This window comes from Alligator mississippiensis, chromosome 11, assembly GCF_030867095.1.
Source record: "Alligator mississippiensis isolate rAllMis1 chromosome 11, rAllMis1, whole genome shotgun sequence".
Classification (NCBI taxonomy): domain Eukaryota; kingdom Metazoa; phylum Chordata; order Crocodylia; family Alligatoridae; genus Alligator; species Alligator mississippiensis.
The window spans coordinates 42,635,480-42,650,052 of NC_081834.1; the positions used below are offsets into that span (position 1 = coordinate 42,635,480).

The window sequence follows — 14,573 nt, forward strand, 5'->3', positions numbered from 1 at the left end:
ATTAAAAGGGGGTTGGGATGTAGCCAAAGCCAGAGCAAACTCACCACAGAGAAGATCGTCCCTTGTCCCTACCAACTCACGGGGTACCTTTTCTTTCTGTGGCTGTTAGTTGTTCCTTCTCTCCAGACAAATCATTTCCCCACAACACTACTAGCAGTGTTGTACATTGTGTGTGTATCACTGATGTTCGTGCACAAGGGCGTGTGTGTGCCTCCAAATTTGCTTTAGTGTGTGGTGTGCTTGAGCCAAGGCGGCGGCAGGGAGGCGGCAAGCAAAGCAAGGACAGAAGCTGAGGAGGGAGTCTCACCTTACTCAAGGGTTTCCTTAAGGGGAAGGGGAAAAGTGCCAGTTGGCTTCACTTGAGCAGAAGTAGGACTCTGAGCTGAGCTAGCTTCTCCCACCTCTACTCCCCAGACCCAGTTCAGCGACACCCAAGCACTGGGGAGGATCAAATTCATACAGGGCCATGGCAGCAGCTCCTTGTCTCTGCTGGCCAGAACCAGCCTCCACCCTACATGTGAACAGGCTTAAACTGTGCAGACACACAGTCACCTCCATGCCTCTGGCCTCTTCTCCTTCCTTTACTGCAAGGAGCCAGCCCCCTCCTGGATCGTGAGCACGGAGAGAAAAAGGGCATCAGCAAATACAAGCCGAGCTGGGGGAGGAGATGGGAGCGACCTATGGCCCTTGCGGCCTGCTGCATTTCAAAGGTGAGAAAAAGGCCAGTGGGAAGGAGAGGAAAACCTTAGTTAGCTTAAAAGATGACAGACAGTCACAGACCTCTGGCAGGGGAAGGAGCAAGTCAGTCCTACCTATGCCACCCTGTCAGCAGCTACAGCACTACACCCTCCAGCCCATGCGCTGGTGCTACGGCCAGTCTGGTTTTACATGTCCCCAGCAACTGGACATCTCCCGAGGAGACCGTGCTGGAGCCTAACATGCTTCTCTGCCTCTGCCCCTAGTGATGCCAGCCCTCAGCTGGTGTTTACGCCTCCTGAAATTGTTCTCTTTTCTCCCCGTTTTGGCCCAATCTCTGTGGGTCAATGCTTGGTAGGAACAGGGCCTCCAGTTTTCTGTTTGGACTGCTAGAGGTCACTCCCTTGTCCCTACCAACTCACGGGGTACCTTTTCTTTCTGTGGCTGTTAGTTGTTCCTTCTCTCCAGACAAATCATTTCCCCACAACCACTAGGACCAGGGTGACTCCCTGGCCCTCGACACAAGCCTATACACTCAGAAACTCCACCTACTTCTGGTCACCCCATCCCTGCTTCTCAGGGCCGGATCCCCATTAACCAATCTATAGGCTTGCCTTTTTGCAGGCTCACTTCTGTGTGGCCACCTGCTTCCACTCAAGCTCCCTCTGCCCTGCCTCACAGCCACACTAGGCCTTCTGCAAGCTGCCGCTCTACTCTGACTTGCAGCCCCTCAGTTTTGCTTCATGGCCAGTCTCTCTAGCAGGGGTAAGTTGCCTGTATTACTATAGAAGCAGCTTGCTGAAGCTGCTATTACCCTTATTGCCTGGACCCCAGACCTCATAGGTAGGTGGCCTGAAGCTTTTCTGTAGCCGTGGAGCTACTACTTTTCCTTCTTGGTTGCCCACTTCTCTCTTCTGGCCCCCTGTCACTGGCTGTCTCTCTCTCAGAGGGACAAGGCAATAGTCCTCTGTTACATCCCCCAAGGTCCTTTTCTGCAGTACTGGAGCTTAGTTCATAATTCCCTAGTCTCTATTTGTACATGTAATTGCTCCATACCAAATGCAAGCTCTTTGCACTTGTCCTTATTGAACTGCATTTGATTCATCTTGGACTATGTCTCCAAGTTTATACAGATTATTTATCAAGGGTGGCTTCAATTCCACCCAACTAGGTGTCACCTGCAAATGGGCAGAGTGGGCACTCAATCCCATCTTCCACATCATTAATAAGGATATCAAACAATATCAGACCCCGGACAGACCTCTGGGGGAAACCAGCTTAGTACCTCATCCCAACTAGACGCCCCAACCCACTAACGACCGATTATTCTTTGAATACGACTAAATAGCCAGTTCTATATCTGCTCTGCAGTATTACCATCGAGACAGCATTACCTTAGCTTACTCATGAGAATGTCATGGGAGACAGTTTCAAAAGTTTCCGTGGAGACCCCAGCAGTACTGGGACCATGACAGCACAGGGCCAGAACTTGCATGGAGACCATCTCCTACAGCACTGGCAAGGTGTGTAGCAGGGCAGAGAGCTGGTCTGGGGCTGTGATCTTGCTGCAGTGAAAGCATGGTGTCGGGGCACAGCTGTGATACACTGCTCGCATGCCCCAGGCCGGGGCGTGCAGGCAACAGACTGCGGCTCTGTCCTAGCTCTGAACCATGCTGTCATCACTGTAAGATCCCAACGCTGGCCCTGGAGCAGTTCCCCATCCAGGAGCATGCCCTGCCAGCATTGCCGGGGCTGGTCTCTAGAGAAATCCTGGCCCCGTGCTGTCACAGCCCCAGCCCCAGCCCCAGCCCCAGCCCCAGCGCTGCTCCAGGGAAATCGGATGCAATGATGTGGGCAGGAGCTGCTGGGAAATGGAGTCTGGCCACTGGCCAGATCCACCAATTTGCCCACCCCAGCTCTACATGGAGAGAAGCTAAACAGGAGACGCACACATCCCAACAGGGACATATTTCTGGGTCTTTCACATCAGACCTGGGAGCCCTGAGCACCAAAGCCATCTTTCTGCTGACGTGCTGGCCCCGCTCTTTGTCAACTTTCCTGGGGCCTTGACATCAACCCCAACTTCAAGTGGAGAAAGAGTTTTGCTTTGGAAGCTTCTTGAACCATGTACCTGACCACAGTGGCCCTTTCCAATAAAACAGTACTAGATATTTTGTAATCAGCTCTACCTTGACCCCCTGAGCTAAAAACACCAGATTTCTTCGGAGGGCTGGGGAACCCATGCTTTCCATAAGGGTAGATCATGTTTGCATCTTTCTTTCTTTGCAGGTCATGAATTTGTATTAGAAGCAGGAAGAGGAGATCAACAACAACACTTATTAGAAAAGAAAATTTGATATTAAATTTATTATTCTAAAACTACTCTTAACTCCTACGCACTCATTCTACCCGGTGCCTGTGGTTCATTGTCTCTCCCTGCACGGCCTTCGAAGGATTATCCCTTCAGGGCGGAGCGCCAAGGCAGGCTGCTAACACAACAGAGGCTGCAATGGACTGACTTTGCCCCGGTGCCTCAGAGGAAGGCGAAAAACCCCCAGATGATACTTCCACAGATGAGGGGGAAAAAATTCCTTCCTGGCCCCAAATGGCGACCGGCAAAAGCCCTGAGGCAGGGGGTAACAAAATGCCACCCGCACAACACGAGCGTCCTCCATTAGGCAACCTGGGGACCACGAGCGCATGGTGTCTGTGCTTTCGCGACCCTTGGCGTGGCAGGGCTGACGGATGAAGTTGTCGAACCCTTCACCCACGAGGGGCTTCTCAGGCTGCGTCTTTGGGGACAAGCTGAAGTCTAGGGAGGACCGCTGTGAGCGGGCGGATCTGCTCAGTCGGTGACTCTCGTGCGGTGGCTTCGACACTGTTGCAGCATCTCTACACAGCCGCCAGGCTCCTGGTGAGGTGCTAGATGTCCTCATCGCTCATGGAGGGGCTCTCGTGCTCCTGATGGTTAGGAGCTCTCTCTGCACAGTGCAAGAAAAGGGAGCAAATGTTAAATATGGACATGGTCACACTGACACAAGGCCCTGCTCCGAGGAAACGGGGACTGAAAGCTTTCCCAGGACACAGAGACCACAATATTTGAATGAGGGAAAACAAAATAGTCCCCCCTTAGCTTTCGACATGGAAGCAGCTGAACACCTTCCGGCATCACAGCCCAACCAGATCTGAGCTGAGCTAGAAGCGCAGCACGGAAAACCCCAGCCGTGGAGAGGTGGACAGGTGGACGCGCGGGGAAGCAGCCTCCAGCCTGTCCTGGGGTTGTTTAGTGACTTGGGGGAGCTCCTTTGAGAAAGAGGGCGACACCTGCGCCAGGCAGGTCCATCCACAGCCCCGGGGAGGGACGAGATTTGTGCACAGGCAGCAGGGCACGAGGCAAAGGATCCTGGCAGAGGCGGGAGGCAAGAGGATGGCCCACGGAGGATGGGCGGTAGGACAGGACTCGCCAGGGGCAGAGCAGACAAGTCCCCGCACATGGCAGGGAGCAGGTTTGGGTTAGTGGTGCGAGCCTCCCCCTCTCCCCCCACAAGACCTGCTTCCCCAGAGGCCCAGGGCACAGCACAGTACCTGCAGGAGGACCCGGGGGGCTGCTGGAGGGAGGAGAGGAGAGGAGAGGAGAGGGGGCCGGAGGAGCAGGCCAGCAGGCTGTGTCCTTGCAGCTCCTTGGGCAGCTCATGGCAGCACTTCATGAGGACCAGCTTCCTCACGATCCTGCCGGGGACTTCTTCCTCCTGCAGGGGCACAAGAGCCAGTCTGAGCCTCTGCTGCCCACAGGAAGGACGGGGATGGTGGGACGGGTCAAGCCCCGGGACCCAACCTCCGAGACAGACTCTTCTCGGACCCCCGAGAGACCCCAGCCCAGTTCCCAGCCCACGGCAGCCGGAGCTACTGCCCCACTCCCCACCCACCTCCCTGGCACCTCCTCACCATGCGCCCACGTGGGGAAGCCAAGACCCCACTCCAGCCTCCCCCACAACCCCAGCCAGCACTCGGCACATGAGGGCAGGGACTGGGCTGCAAGCAAGGGGTGTTGGCAGCAGCCCAGTGAAATGGGGGCAGGTTCCTGCAGGGACGTTTGTCTGAGAGTCGTGGGGAAGGCAGGGGGTGGCAGCTGGGGAGAAGGGGGCAGATGGCCAGTGCGGACTAGCTGAATACTCTGCTCTCCCTAGGGCAAGCACAGACCCAGGGGCAGCAGGGGAAATGCCCCCCAGCCTGTGATCCCAGGGCCCAGCCTTTCCGTCTCTGCAGACAAATCCATCTTCAGCCTGCCGCCTGAGATTGGCCTGGCTCTGAGGAGGTGGAGGGGCAGGCCCATGGGCACGTCTGGGCCTTGGAGCAAGCTTCAGCCTCTGCTGATGTGACCTGGCGGTCACCATATCTTAGACTTTCTATACATAGCTCACGGATTCAGTTCACCTACATGGTACAAATCAACTCTGCCCTGTGCTACAGCTCACACTCCCATAGCTAATGACCTCTCTCGACCCCTTGCGATGGGGGAGAGCAATAAGACATGGCACAGAGGCGAGGGGCCCTTTCTCAGTCCCCTGCACCTGAGGCGGCTGCTAACCTTGTCCCCGATCAGGAGGCTGGTCTCCCCCAGGATGGCATAGAGGAAGAGTAGCGCAGGTGTTTTAACGTGCATCCGCCCATGATGAATTGCCAGAATGGTCCGCTGCAGGAATGATCTCTTTTGCTCCGCGGACAAGATCTCTCTCAGCACCTGAAAGCAAGAGGGCGCAAGGCTTGGTGCATCTCAGAGCCAGGCTCCATCTCTGGGACCTGGGACCATGTCGCTCTGCACATTGCAAGGCTCTACCCCGCCGCAGGAAGATCTCTGCAAGCTGGAGAGAAGCAGCAGACCTTTCTCCACAGCCCAGCACACAGCCAGGCCAAAGAGACACAAGTCCAGCCCTGCAGCTTGGCAAGCACTGGGCGCAGCATCCTCACCTCTCCGACTCTTGCCAGGTCCCTGTAACACTGGACCTGGCTCGGCTCCAGAGGGCACTCGCCGAACATCTCGTCCGCCCCTCGCATGTCTTGGCCTGTGACAAGTGGAGACATGAGGCTCTTAGCTGCCATCCTAGCTTTGGATCAGGGTTTGCAGGGGCGGGCACCATTTCCATCGTGGTCCAGCGCTTGGACGGGTCTCCTTACCCCTCTGGTGCAGGAGGATTCGAGTGAGCCAGTACAAACTCTCCACGGCGTCGCAGCCGACGGTCTCCTCTGGGTCACTGATGGACAGACCCAGGCGCGCTGCCATGTCCCCCACCTCAGGCACGTCAGGGGAGCCCTAAGCAGAGGCAGAGGAGGGGGGGTCCATGCCTGTCCTACCTTCCCAAACCTGCAGGTTCCCCAAGGCCATCTCCCTCACTCCATCTCCCCCCACCACCAGCACAAAGCAGGAGGGGGCCAGAGATCATGGCGCCAGGGCATGAAATCCTTCTGTTCCCACAGGAACCTGGAGCCGGGGCACCGGGTCAGCACCCCAGCATGATTCCCTGTGCCTGCTGCTCCGGGGCTACAAAGGTCCCAGGACCCCGGGGGGTGGGGGGTAGGCCAGTGCGCCCAGAGCAGGCCATGGAAAAGAGACCCAAAGAGGAGAGCTGGGGTGCACCGATGAGACAGAAGCAGAGCCCTGGAGTGAAGCTCAGGTCCCAGCTCTGACTCCTCTCTCCCAGGAGGGTCCTGACAACGGCAGGGGACCAGGGCACTGGGCTCGGGGCTCACTGACCTCAAAGTGTGGGAGCAGGAGGGCAGCAAAGGACATGAGGGTGGTGCTTGCCCTCATGCCCAGGGCTCGGTGCTGGGCATCCACCGCCTCCATCCAGAATGTGAATTGCTGCGGGAGGAAGACATCAAGATCAGCGGGCACGTGCCCCTGCTGTACAGACCAGCCGTGTCTGCTGACTCCTCCTCGGGGCCGAGGCTTGGAGCTGGGCCTTCATCCCCTGCCTTACAGCTCCAAAGGCATTGAGAGAGGCTCGTGCAGGTCACGGGGCTGCAGGCCACCCCTCCCCGAGCCCAGCCCCTCTCTATCCTGCTCACCTCCCACAAGAAATTCAGCCTGTCCAGGCTGGGGGCGCTGGACAGCAGGCACCACAGCAGGCCCTCCAGGTTGCCCATGTGCATCCTCTGCATGACCAGAAAGGGGAGGGAGAGCCCAGGGTCAGCGCCAGGCAGCTTGTGCCCGCACCTGCCAGGGGCTGGCTTGTGGGACAGGGCAGGGGCAGGGGCAGGGGGACCTACCAGGTTGCTGATGTTGTTGCGCCCTATGGCCCCAAAAGTCTTGGATGCTGCAGCTCGCAGGAGGCGCGACTGCAGGAAGGGGTCCAGGCACATCTCCAGGTCGCTGTCAGGAGAGAGGAGCCTGTGTGACGCTGAGCTGTGCGGGGCGGGGGTGCCACTGGGGTTGGCAGGAAGAGCCAGGAAACCTGGGCCTGAGCAGCGGGGATCCCGCTGGCCCATGGCAGAGCTAGGCCAGTCGGGCAGAGGCCCTGGTACCTGAGGCACCAGATGGCAGCTATGATGTCTGGGATGGTGTTTCCTAGATATTCGTCCCTGGGGACATCCTCCATCAGCTCCTGCGAGACCCAAAGGGAAGGGCGAGGTTACGGCCCCACAGGCCACAGCCCCGTCCCACACGGGAGACCACCCGGTGCTGCAGGCACAGGCACCAGGATCCGCCCATTGGGGTGCCTCACACATCCCCCTGCCCCCCACCCACTGGGCTGGTCCTCCCCCTCGCATGGCCACTCAGACATGTCACTCGAACCACCCCCTTGCTCCCTGATCAAGCCCTCCTCTGCCCTCCACACGCACCATTCCCCCCGGCCTGTCCCAGGATTTCCCGTCTCTGCTGCCCACCAGCGCGCCTGCCCTTCTCTCCCCGGTCCAGCTCCATCTCTCCCCTCCACCCTGGACTCAAGAAACTCTTTCCCCTCTCTTCCCCTTTCCCCAAACCATGCCGTGCTACCTCCTACTCACCACGATCTTGTGTGGCATGGACACTTTCCACCCCTGCAGCTCCACTGCCTCGTGTCCCCTCTGCTGCACGGCTGCCTGCAGGGTGAGGAGCTCCTGCAGCAGGCACTGCCCATCCTTCCTGTGCTGCATCTACCAGGAGCGGGACCAGGGTAAAGGGAGGCTCTGAGCCAGGGACCTCCCTGTCCTCCCCAAATCCGCTGTGGGGCTCAGGTCTCTTGGGACCCCCACGGTGCTGACATGAGTCTCCCCCTGGGCAGGCGCAGGGAGGAGCATGGCAGTGTCTGTGGCGGGAGGGCACCCAGGTGGGGCTTCACAAAGGCACCCACCTCGAGCACTGCCCGCGGGTGCAGAGCGTCTCTGCTTGTCATCTCCGGTCAGCAGGATGGGCTCCCCAGGGAGGGAACAGAGGACTGAGCGGGTTTCCTACCTTCCTGCGTTCCTGGAGGCGCTGGGTGACACTTGGCACAGCTCCCTCCTGCGTCCCCTGATCTTCCTTCTCCTGCTCTTCCTCGTCCTGCACCTTCTCTATGGCCGGACTGGGAATCACTGCAGCAGGAAGGAAAGTGGGGAGGGTGAGTCCTTTGCCCCCCAGAGTAAGAAACGTGAGCGGTGGGGGGCAGAGATGGAGTCGCGCTCCCTTCGCCAGCTGAGAGCAGACTGGACTGTCCCTGCTGCCCTGGGAGGTCCCTGTCCCCACCACAAGCGACTCTGCCTCCCCCTTCACCCACCCCTGCGCAGGGACCTGGAGGTCATGCAGCTCGGCCCCCTCGCCTTGGCCAGGATCCCCCTGCCCAGCCCTGCGCAGGGTCTGACTTGCCCCCTGGAGCGAATGGCCCTGAGACTTGGTGGCCCCCAGCGCGTCTCCTCACCGGTGTGGCTGGCGCCAGGGGCCGGGGGGCTCGCGGACCCCAGGGAGCTGTGCGAGTCCGCCGAGGAGGAGCTGCAGCTCAGGCTGGGGCTGGTGCAGGACGGGCTCAGCTCCTGCCCCAGGGAGGCTGGGCCCTCCTCCGCGCCTCTGCAGGGGGCTGCCTGCGGATGCGGGGCTGCAGGGCCGGGCTCCAGGCTGCTCGGTGCCCTGGGCGGGAGGCTGCACGGCTCTTCTGCCCGGCGCTCCTCTCCTCCGGGCTCCCGCCTGCCCGGGCGCACCCAGGGCCACCTCCACTTGCACCTGGAGGTGGTGGGCTGCTTCAAAGGAAGTGCTTTGGCGCTAGGAAGTGCTGGTTTTTTATGCCAGCACATGGAGCACAGCCACGTCCTCGCCTGGATGGGCCCCTCCTCTTCACGGCTGGGGGGGCCCAGATGTTCCTGCCCAGGCCCCCTGCTGTGATCTTCTGGCACAAAGCCCACCTTGGCGGTCCTCCTCCTCAGCACCCGCCTCAGCCTGTCCATCCTGGCACCGAGCAGGAGCAGTCATCAGCTGGCCTTCAAGGCACCCCTGCACACACGTCTCCCCCGACCCTCCTGCTCTCCAGGAGACAGGCAGGTGTGCCCTGTATTTCCCCCATGACACCAGTATCCTTATCACTTGGGGATCATGGGCAGGAAAAGCCCTGGGCTCGGGGTGAATGACCGGCAGGCAGCTGGTTTGGACACAGCTCCCTGCTGCTGCCCCCACCTCTGGCTCCATGTGACTGGCTGTGGGCTGAAGCCCCTGGGAGTCCAGGCAGAGGAGGGCAGGGGCCCCTTCCCTGCGACCCGTGATGCCCATCAGCGCCACAGCTTTGGGCTCCCTGCCCACTCCGGCTGGGCGGCACTGGCTGAGCTGGGAGGGGTGGGAGCTTCTGTACCTGGGGATGTTTCCAACCCCATGGAGCTGGTGGGAGAGAGCATCGGGGCCGCGGTCCCCACCTTGGAGCGGGGTGGATTTTCCTCCCCTTTCTGCAGTCGCCTGCACAGACATGGGAAAACCGCTGGCCCCTCACCTGCCCGGGGGGATGGAGTGCTGCTGGGCAGGTGCTCAAAGGCCCTCGGGACGCCGCGCACTCCTCCCTCTGGTCCGGTACCGAGGCCTCCTGCCTCGCCTCTGGGGACTGTCCCTCGCCGCCTGGATCCGCGGTCACTGCCTTCCCAAGGCGATAACGCCTGCCCCTGAAAGGGACTATAGCATCCACTCTGAAGCTATCTTCTTGTATAATCTCTTCCCCTGTAACAGATCTGCACCTCTCCTGCCTCCCACCCCTTTCCCTCTCTTGTTTTGTCCCCTCCAGGAGTCCTGTCCCCCCAGACCTTCCCTTTCAGGCCCTTCTCGGCCATTAAAGGAAACTCTGGCTGCCCTCTGGCACTTCTTTTCCACACCAGGACTGCTATTGCCTTCTCCCTGGACCTTGTCTTCATGCCTTTCACGATGCAGGAGAGCCCGACTCCCCTGCTCTGCAGAAACAAAAACCATGGCCCTCAATACAATGTAAGAGGAACCAGTGTTTTAATCTACACTGGCTGTGCACTGCACTCCAGCCATCCTGGCAGGGACAGCAACCCGGGCCCGGGACTGGTTTTGAAGCCTTCTGGCACCCGTGCAGGAGAAGATGGTCTAAGGAGGCGATAAAAGACACACAAGGTTAGAGCGCAAACATTTCTTATCTCGGCCTCGGCAGGGGGTGTCCTGCAGAGCCTGCCCGGCTCCTGCCTCCTGCACACCGAGCCGGCAGGGAGCGTTACTCAGCCCCTCGCTCCAAAGGCAGGGTCTTGTCGGCTCCGTCTCCTTCTGCACTTTTTTCCGAACACAGGCACAAGCCTGGAAGCAGAAGAGACCCTCGCTCCCCTCCCAGATCTCCCGCTGCCGCAGCCTCCAGCAGCACTGCCTGAGGACCTCGTCCTTACCTGCTCACTCCTGGGTGAGAGATCCAAGAGCGAAATCCTCCCCGACCTTGGCTCTCCCGTCGCTCTCCAGACGATGTGTGTCGATCACTGAAAGAAAGAAGATGGAAATTTAAATTTGCAGAAAATACTTGTGCCCCTGGACTGTCATTTCAACAACAAAATGAATCCTCAGGCGTTGGAAGTGATGTGGGTTTGTGCTCCAATTCTGTGCTTCTTGAAAAGAGGGGAGACCCCACGTCTAGGTGCCTGCGGTGTGGTCACTCAGCTGGGCACGGCTCCGCTTCCTCGCTCCGGGCTTTACACAGGAACAAACCAGCCCCGAGAAAGGCACTGACCAGGTGCCCACTGTTGACAACCTGCAGGATCGGGCACCACTGCCCTTCCCGGTGCCATTGCTGGTGGGGCTGGTGCAAATGTCACCCCGTTGGGCTGCGTCCCCCTGGCACACCTCGTCACGGGGCAGGAGGGTGCCGGCCTCGTGACTCTTTGACGTCTGGCTCTAACACCCCCCTGGGGCAAGAGGCCTCGTCTCAACACCCACGTTGCCCTCAGCCAGGGGCAGAATGGGGGCAGCGGTCTCCGCAGCCGACTTACCCGTCTGTGCAGACCCCGGGCGCCCGGCAGCACCGCTCCAGCCTCCGCCGGCAACTGCCCGGAATCCCGCGGCCCTGCGATGGTACGAACGCTGCCGCGGCAACGCCCGGGGACCAGCTCCATCGCCCCCCACCCCGCACCCAGCGCCGCAGCCCCCAAACAGCACCCCACGTCCAGCCTGGAGAGCTGGCGCTGCCTGAACCCCACTGGGCACCAGAAACCCTTCCACCCCCAACGTCTGACCCCATGGCTAAGAGCCCTCCCGCCCCAGCCCCCATGTGGGGTGCCCCAAGCTCCAGCCCATTTACTACTATCACCGACTGCCGTACTCGCCTGTGCCCCAAACACAGTGCCCAGAGTCCTGCCACATAAACCAGAAAGGCAGCTCCATCCCTGCCCATTCCCGAACCCTAATCCTTACCCTAAACGGAGCTGGAACAGCCCAATGCCAGGCCGCAGGAAGGGACCACGAGCAGCCTGACCACAGGCACTACATTGAAGTGCCTGAAACCCACAGCCCTAAGTTGAGTCAGGAGATCCTTAGCTGCCTCAATCCACGGTGGGCTCAGAGGAACCATCAAACCCGCACGCCTGACCCCATCTCTGGGAGTCCTCCCACCCACAGCCCTGCACGGGTGCTCCCCGGCTCCATCCCACTCACTACGAACATGGACTGCCCGAGACATAGCTCCGACAGCCCTGCCGCCCCAACTGCACAGACGGCTCGAGTCCTTGCCTGGTCTCTCATGCGACCCGTAGCCCTAGCTCAGGCTGCTGAAGTCCTAGGTGCTACCCCTGTGTAGACATGAAAACTGCTTTAGCCTGGGGATGGGTAGCAATCCTGGGCCAGCATTGTGGAGATCAAGATGGGCAGCAAAACTGTTGGAGAAGCAGGGCCTGTTAGCTGCCCCCTAAGTGACATGCTGGGGTCACAGAGAAAGATTAACAAAGCAAGTCTCTTGGTATCTGAGAGCCCGATCTCTTGCCTTGGTGAGTCTTGAGCCAGACCCTCAAGTGTTCACCTTTTACACTCAGCTGAGGAGCCAAGGCATGAACAAGCCCCACAGACTCAATCCTTTAAGAAAGGAAGCATTTTCCGGTTGTGTTGAGTGTCTATGAGGTGGGCAGGACGCAGACACTATGTTAACTGTGTTGTATGTATTTTGCTGAGTGAAAGCTTCAGTTCCCAGGGACTTTGCTGTCAACACTGAGATTTCTTTACTAAGAAATGATCAGGGAAATCACTGAAAGAGAAAGGTCATTTCAAAAGCGTCTACAGCACTTCCCTATCCTTGACCTCTTACCTCTGACACTTGTGTCATCCCCAGTCTACTACCCCTGTCCTTTTGTCCTGGTTCCTGCCCATTTCCCTACCCCAAAGCCTTGCTTCACTATGGTTCTGGCTGGGCCTGGGAGCAGAAATACAGAATGACCATCACAGGGGATGTCTCCATGGTTTTTCCATCCCGACCAAGACTGGCACTCCACAGGGGATGGTGTTTCCCACAGCACATCTAGCCCCTTAGAAGCACCCACACAAGAACAAAGGTCTGTGGATGCACCTCACCTCTCCCACTGAAGCACATGGGAAAAAATTGATCTTGGGTGACTTCCTTTTCTCCAGGAGTTAACTTCCAGGCTCAGCTTAACAGCTGCCGAATCTGAGACATTTTTTTCTTTAGGAGCCCAGTTGGAATTGGTTTCTATAACCATCCAGCCACCCTGGCCTCATTTCTTGTATTCGACTCACAGGCTCTTTTCCAGCAGCCTGCAGTAAACTCCCTGGCTTTACTCGGGCATTCACTTCTCCTCCCACCAAAGACCCAGCGTCACCTGCATCAAACTCCAAGCACACCTCAGTGCACACAAACCTCCCACCTCTCATTAAAAAATAATCAACCGTTCAGAGCGACTCAGAGTTCCTTAAGCAAGGCTGGGAAGACCATGCTTCCCCAGGTGGGAGTCTAAAGCAATCCATCAAAGTGGCCATAAGAGAAACTGTCCGTGGCATATACCAACCTGACCCTGTTGGGTGAGCTCTGAGGCTATCATTCTTCGCCAGCCTCCTCCCGGTAGCAAATCATATGACGGAGGAAATGAGAAATGGTTGATTTGCTTTTGCCACAGCTCCTTCTGAACCCACTGGGTTATTTGTTCTAGCCATTAAGCCTGCAAATGTAATGAGTATAAATTTCAGCTGCTTCATTAGTTTGGCCATGTTCCATCCCCTGCTCTGTTCTCACCTTGCTTGTGGTTTCATTTCCCATCTTTCTTCCCTCCTTCCAGCTTCCTCCTCCCACTACTACTAGCTCCTTGCTTAAGCAATGTTTCATTAACTAATTAGCACTATTACCAGAGGGTCACACATCCTGCTTGGGGTGAACCATAGTCATTCAGGGGCACATTCATTAAGCTGCTGTTCAATACACACACCTGGGCTACAGTTCTAGCTACCCTCCCTCCCAACCTACTGGACATACCATGGATTGCAATGGAAGCTTCTCATGCCTGTGGGTAGTGCCTTGCAAGACTCAAGCTGCAGCCTAGAGGGAAAGTTGTGAGTTCCCTATTATCCGCTCTTTCCCCCTGACTGCCTCTAGGCCTTTGCGAGATTCAGAAGGGTGAGAATAAGAAGCAAGGAAGGGGAGAGAAGTCCACAAGTCCTTCCACCAAACCAGCAACCATGCTGCCAGCCAAGCATGTGGCAAAAAATGTGCAAGAACAGGGAATTTAATGTGCACTTGCTCACAGGGATGTGCTCACTCGTCCCTCCAGAAGGGACCTGAATCTTGTGGATCTCAGATACTTGCTATGAGCTTGTCCAAGAGGGACTCTATTGTCCCTGGTTTAGGGTTTAATCCTGCACCATTACATGAATCAATAAGAGTTTTGTCAGTGATTTCAGTGGGAGAAAAGATCAGGCTCTCCAGGGCTACATGGCAATGACTGTGGCTGTTCCACGGGAATTACAACAGTTTACTACTACTCTCAATTTAAGGGCGTCTTCTCAGTTCAAACTGAAGACCCTGCGTGTGTGGCCTTAACAGATTAGACCAGGGGCGGGCAAAATATATCCTGTGGGCTGGATCCAGCCCACCAAAGGATTTTACCTAGCCTGCAGCGGGTTCCTCTGCCCTGCCTGGCCCAGACACAGGGGGCTGCCTGGATGTGCTGTGTGCAGTCCTGCCACCTCTGGGCGCACAGCAGGGTTGGGACAGCACAGCGGCTGGACTCCAATTCTCAGCAGCCCCAGAGGTAGCAGCAGCCAGGAGCTCCTTCTGGCTGCTGCTGCCAGTGTTACCGCTGCCACCAGCCCCAGCCCTGCTGCCTGGGCACCCCAGCCCATCCACCCTGCACCCACTGCTGGGGGAACCAGAGGGTAGGCACAATCTCCATTGAGACTGGCCTGGGACCCCCGTGGGCAAAGCACACTTCACTGGGCAGATGGGATGTGGCTG

General features: G+C 58.1%; 1 protein-coding gene and 1 long non-coding RNA gene across 4 annotated transcripts in view; one reads left to right on the forward strand and one right to left on the reverse strand.

The window, feature by feature from the left end:
- Positions 1-154: 154 nt before the first annotated feature.
- LOC132244020 (uncharacterized) lies at positions 155-3,078 on the forward strand. The gene is made up of 2 exons (XR_009455647.1): positions 155-710; positions 2,986-3,078. It is a non-coding gene; the product is annotated as an uncharacterized LOC132244020 (long non-coding RNA).
- Positions 3,045-14,573, reverse strand: part of LOC106739703 (uncharacterized) — a 109,948-nt gene continuing 98,419 nt past the window's right edge. The window contains exons 7-21 of one of the 3 annotated variants that reach the window (XM_059714906.1): positions 13,135-13,284; positions 10,522-10,608; positions 9,624-10,231; positions 8,571-9,091; positions 8,129-8,247; positions 7,702-7,830; positions 7,219-7,298; positions 6,964-7,066; positions 6,763-6,849; positions 6,449-6,556; positions 5,872-6,007; positions 5,665-5,759; positions 5,285-5,437; positions 4,282-4,445; positions 3,045-3,677 (exon numbers count right to left, since the gene is read on the reverse strand). In XM_059714906.1, the coding sequence (XP_059570889.1) occupies positions 3,665-3,677; positions 4,282-4,445; positions 5,285-5,437; positions 5,665-5,759; positions 5,872-6,007; positions 6,449-6,556; positions 6,763-6,849; positions 6,964-7,066; positions 7,219-7,298; positions 7,702-7,830; positions 8,129-8,247; positions 8,571-9,090 (1,707 nt within the window). In that variant the 5' untranslated portion in view covers position 9,091; positions 9,624-10,231; positions 10,522-10,608; positions 13,135-13,284 and the 3' untranslated portion in view covers positions 3,045-3,664. Of the gene's footprint in view, positions 3,678-4,281; positions 4,446-5,284; positions 5,438-5,664; positions 5,760-5,871; positions 6,008-6,448; positions 6,557-6,762; positions 6,850-6,963; positions 7,067-7,218; positions 7,299-7,701; positions 7,831-8,128; positions 8,248-8,570; positions 9,092-9,623; positions 10,609-11,115; positions 11,185-13,134; positions 13,285-14,573 lie in introns of those variants that run through there. The other 2 variants (XM_059714904.1, XM_059714905.1) reach the window with 2 other exon arrangements.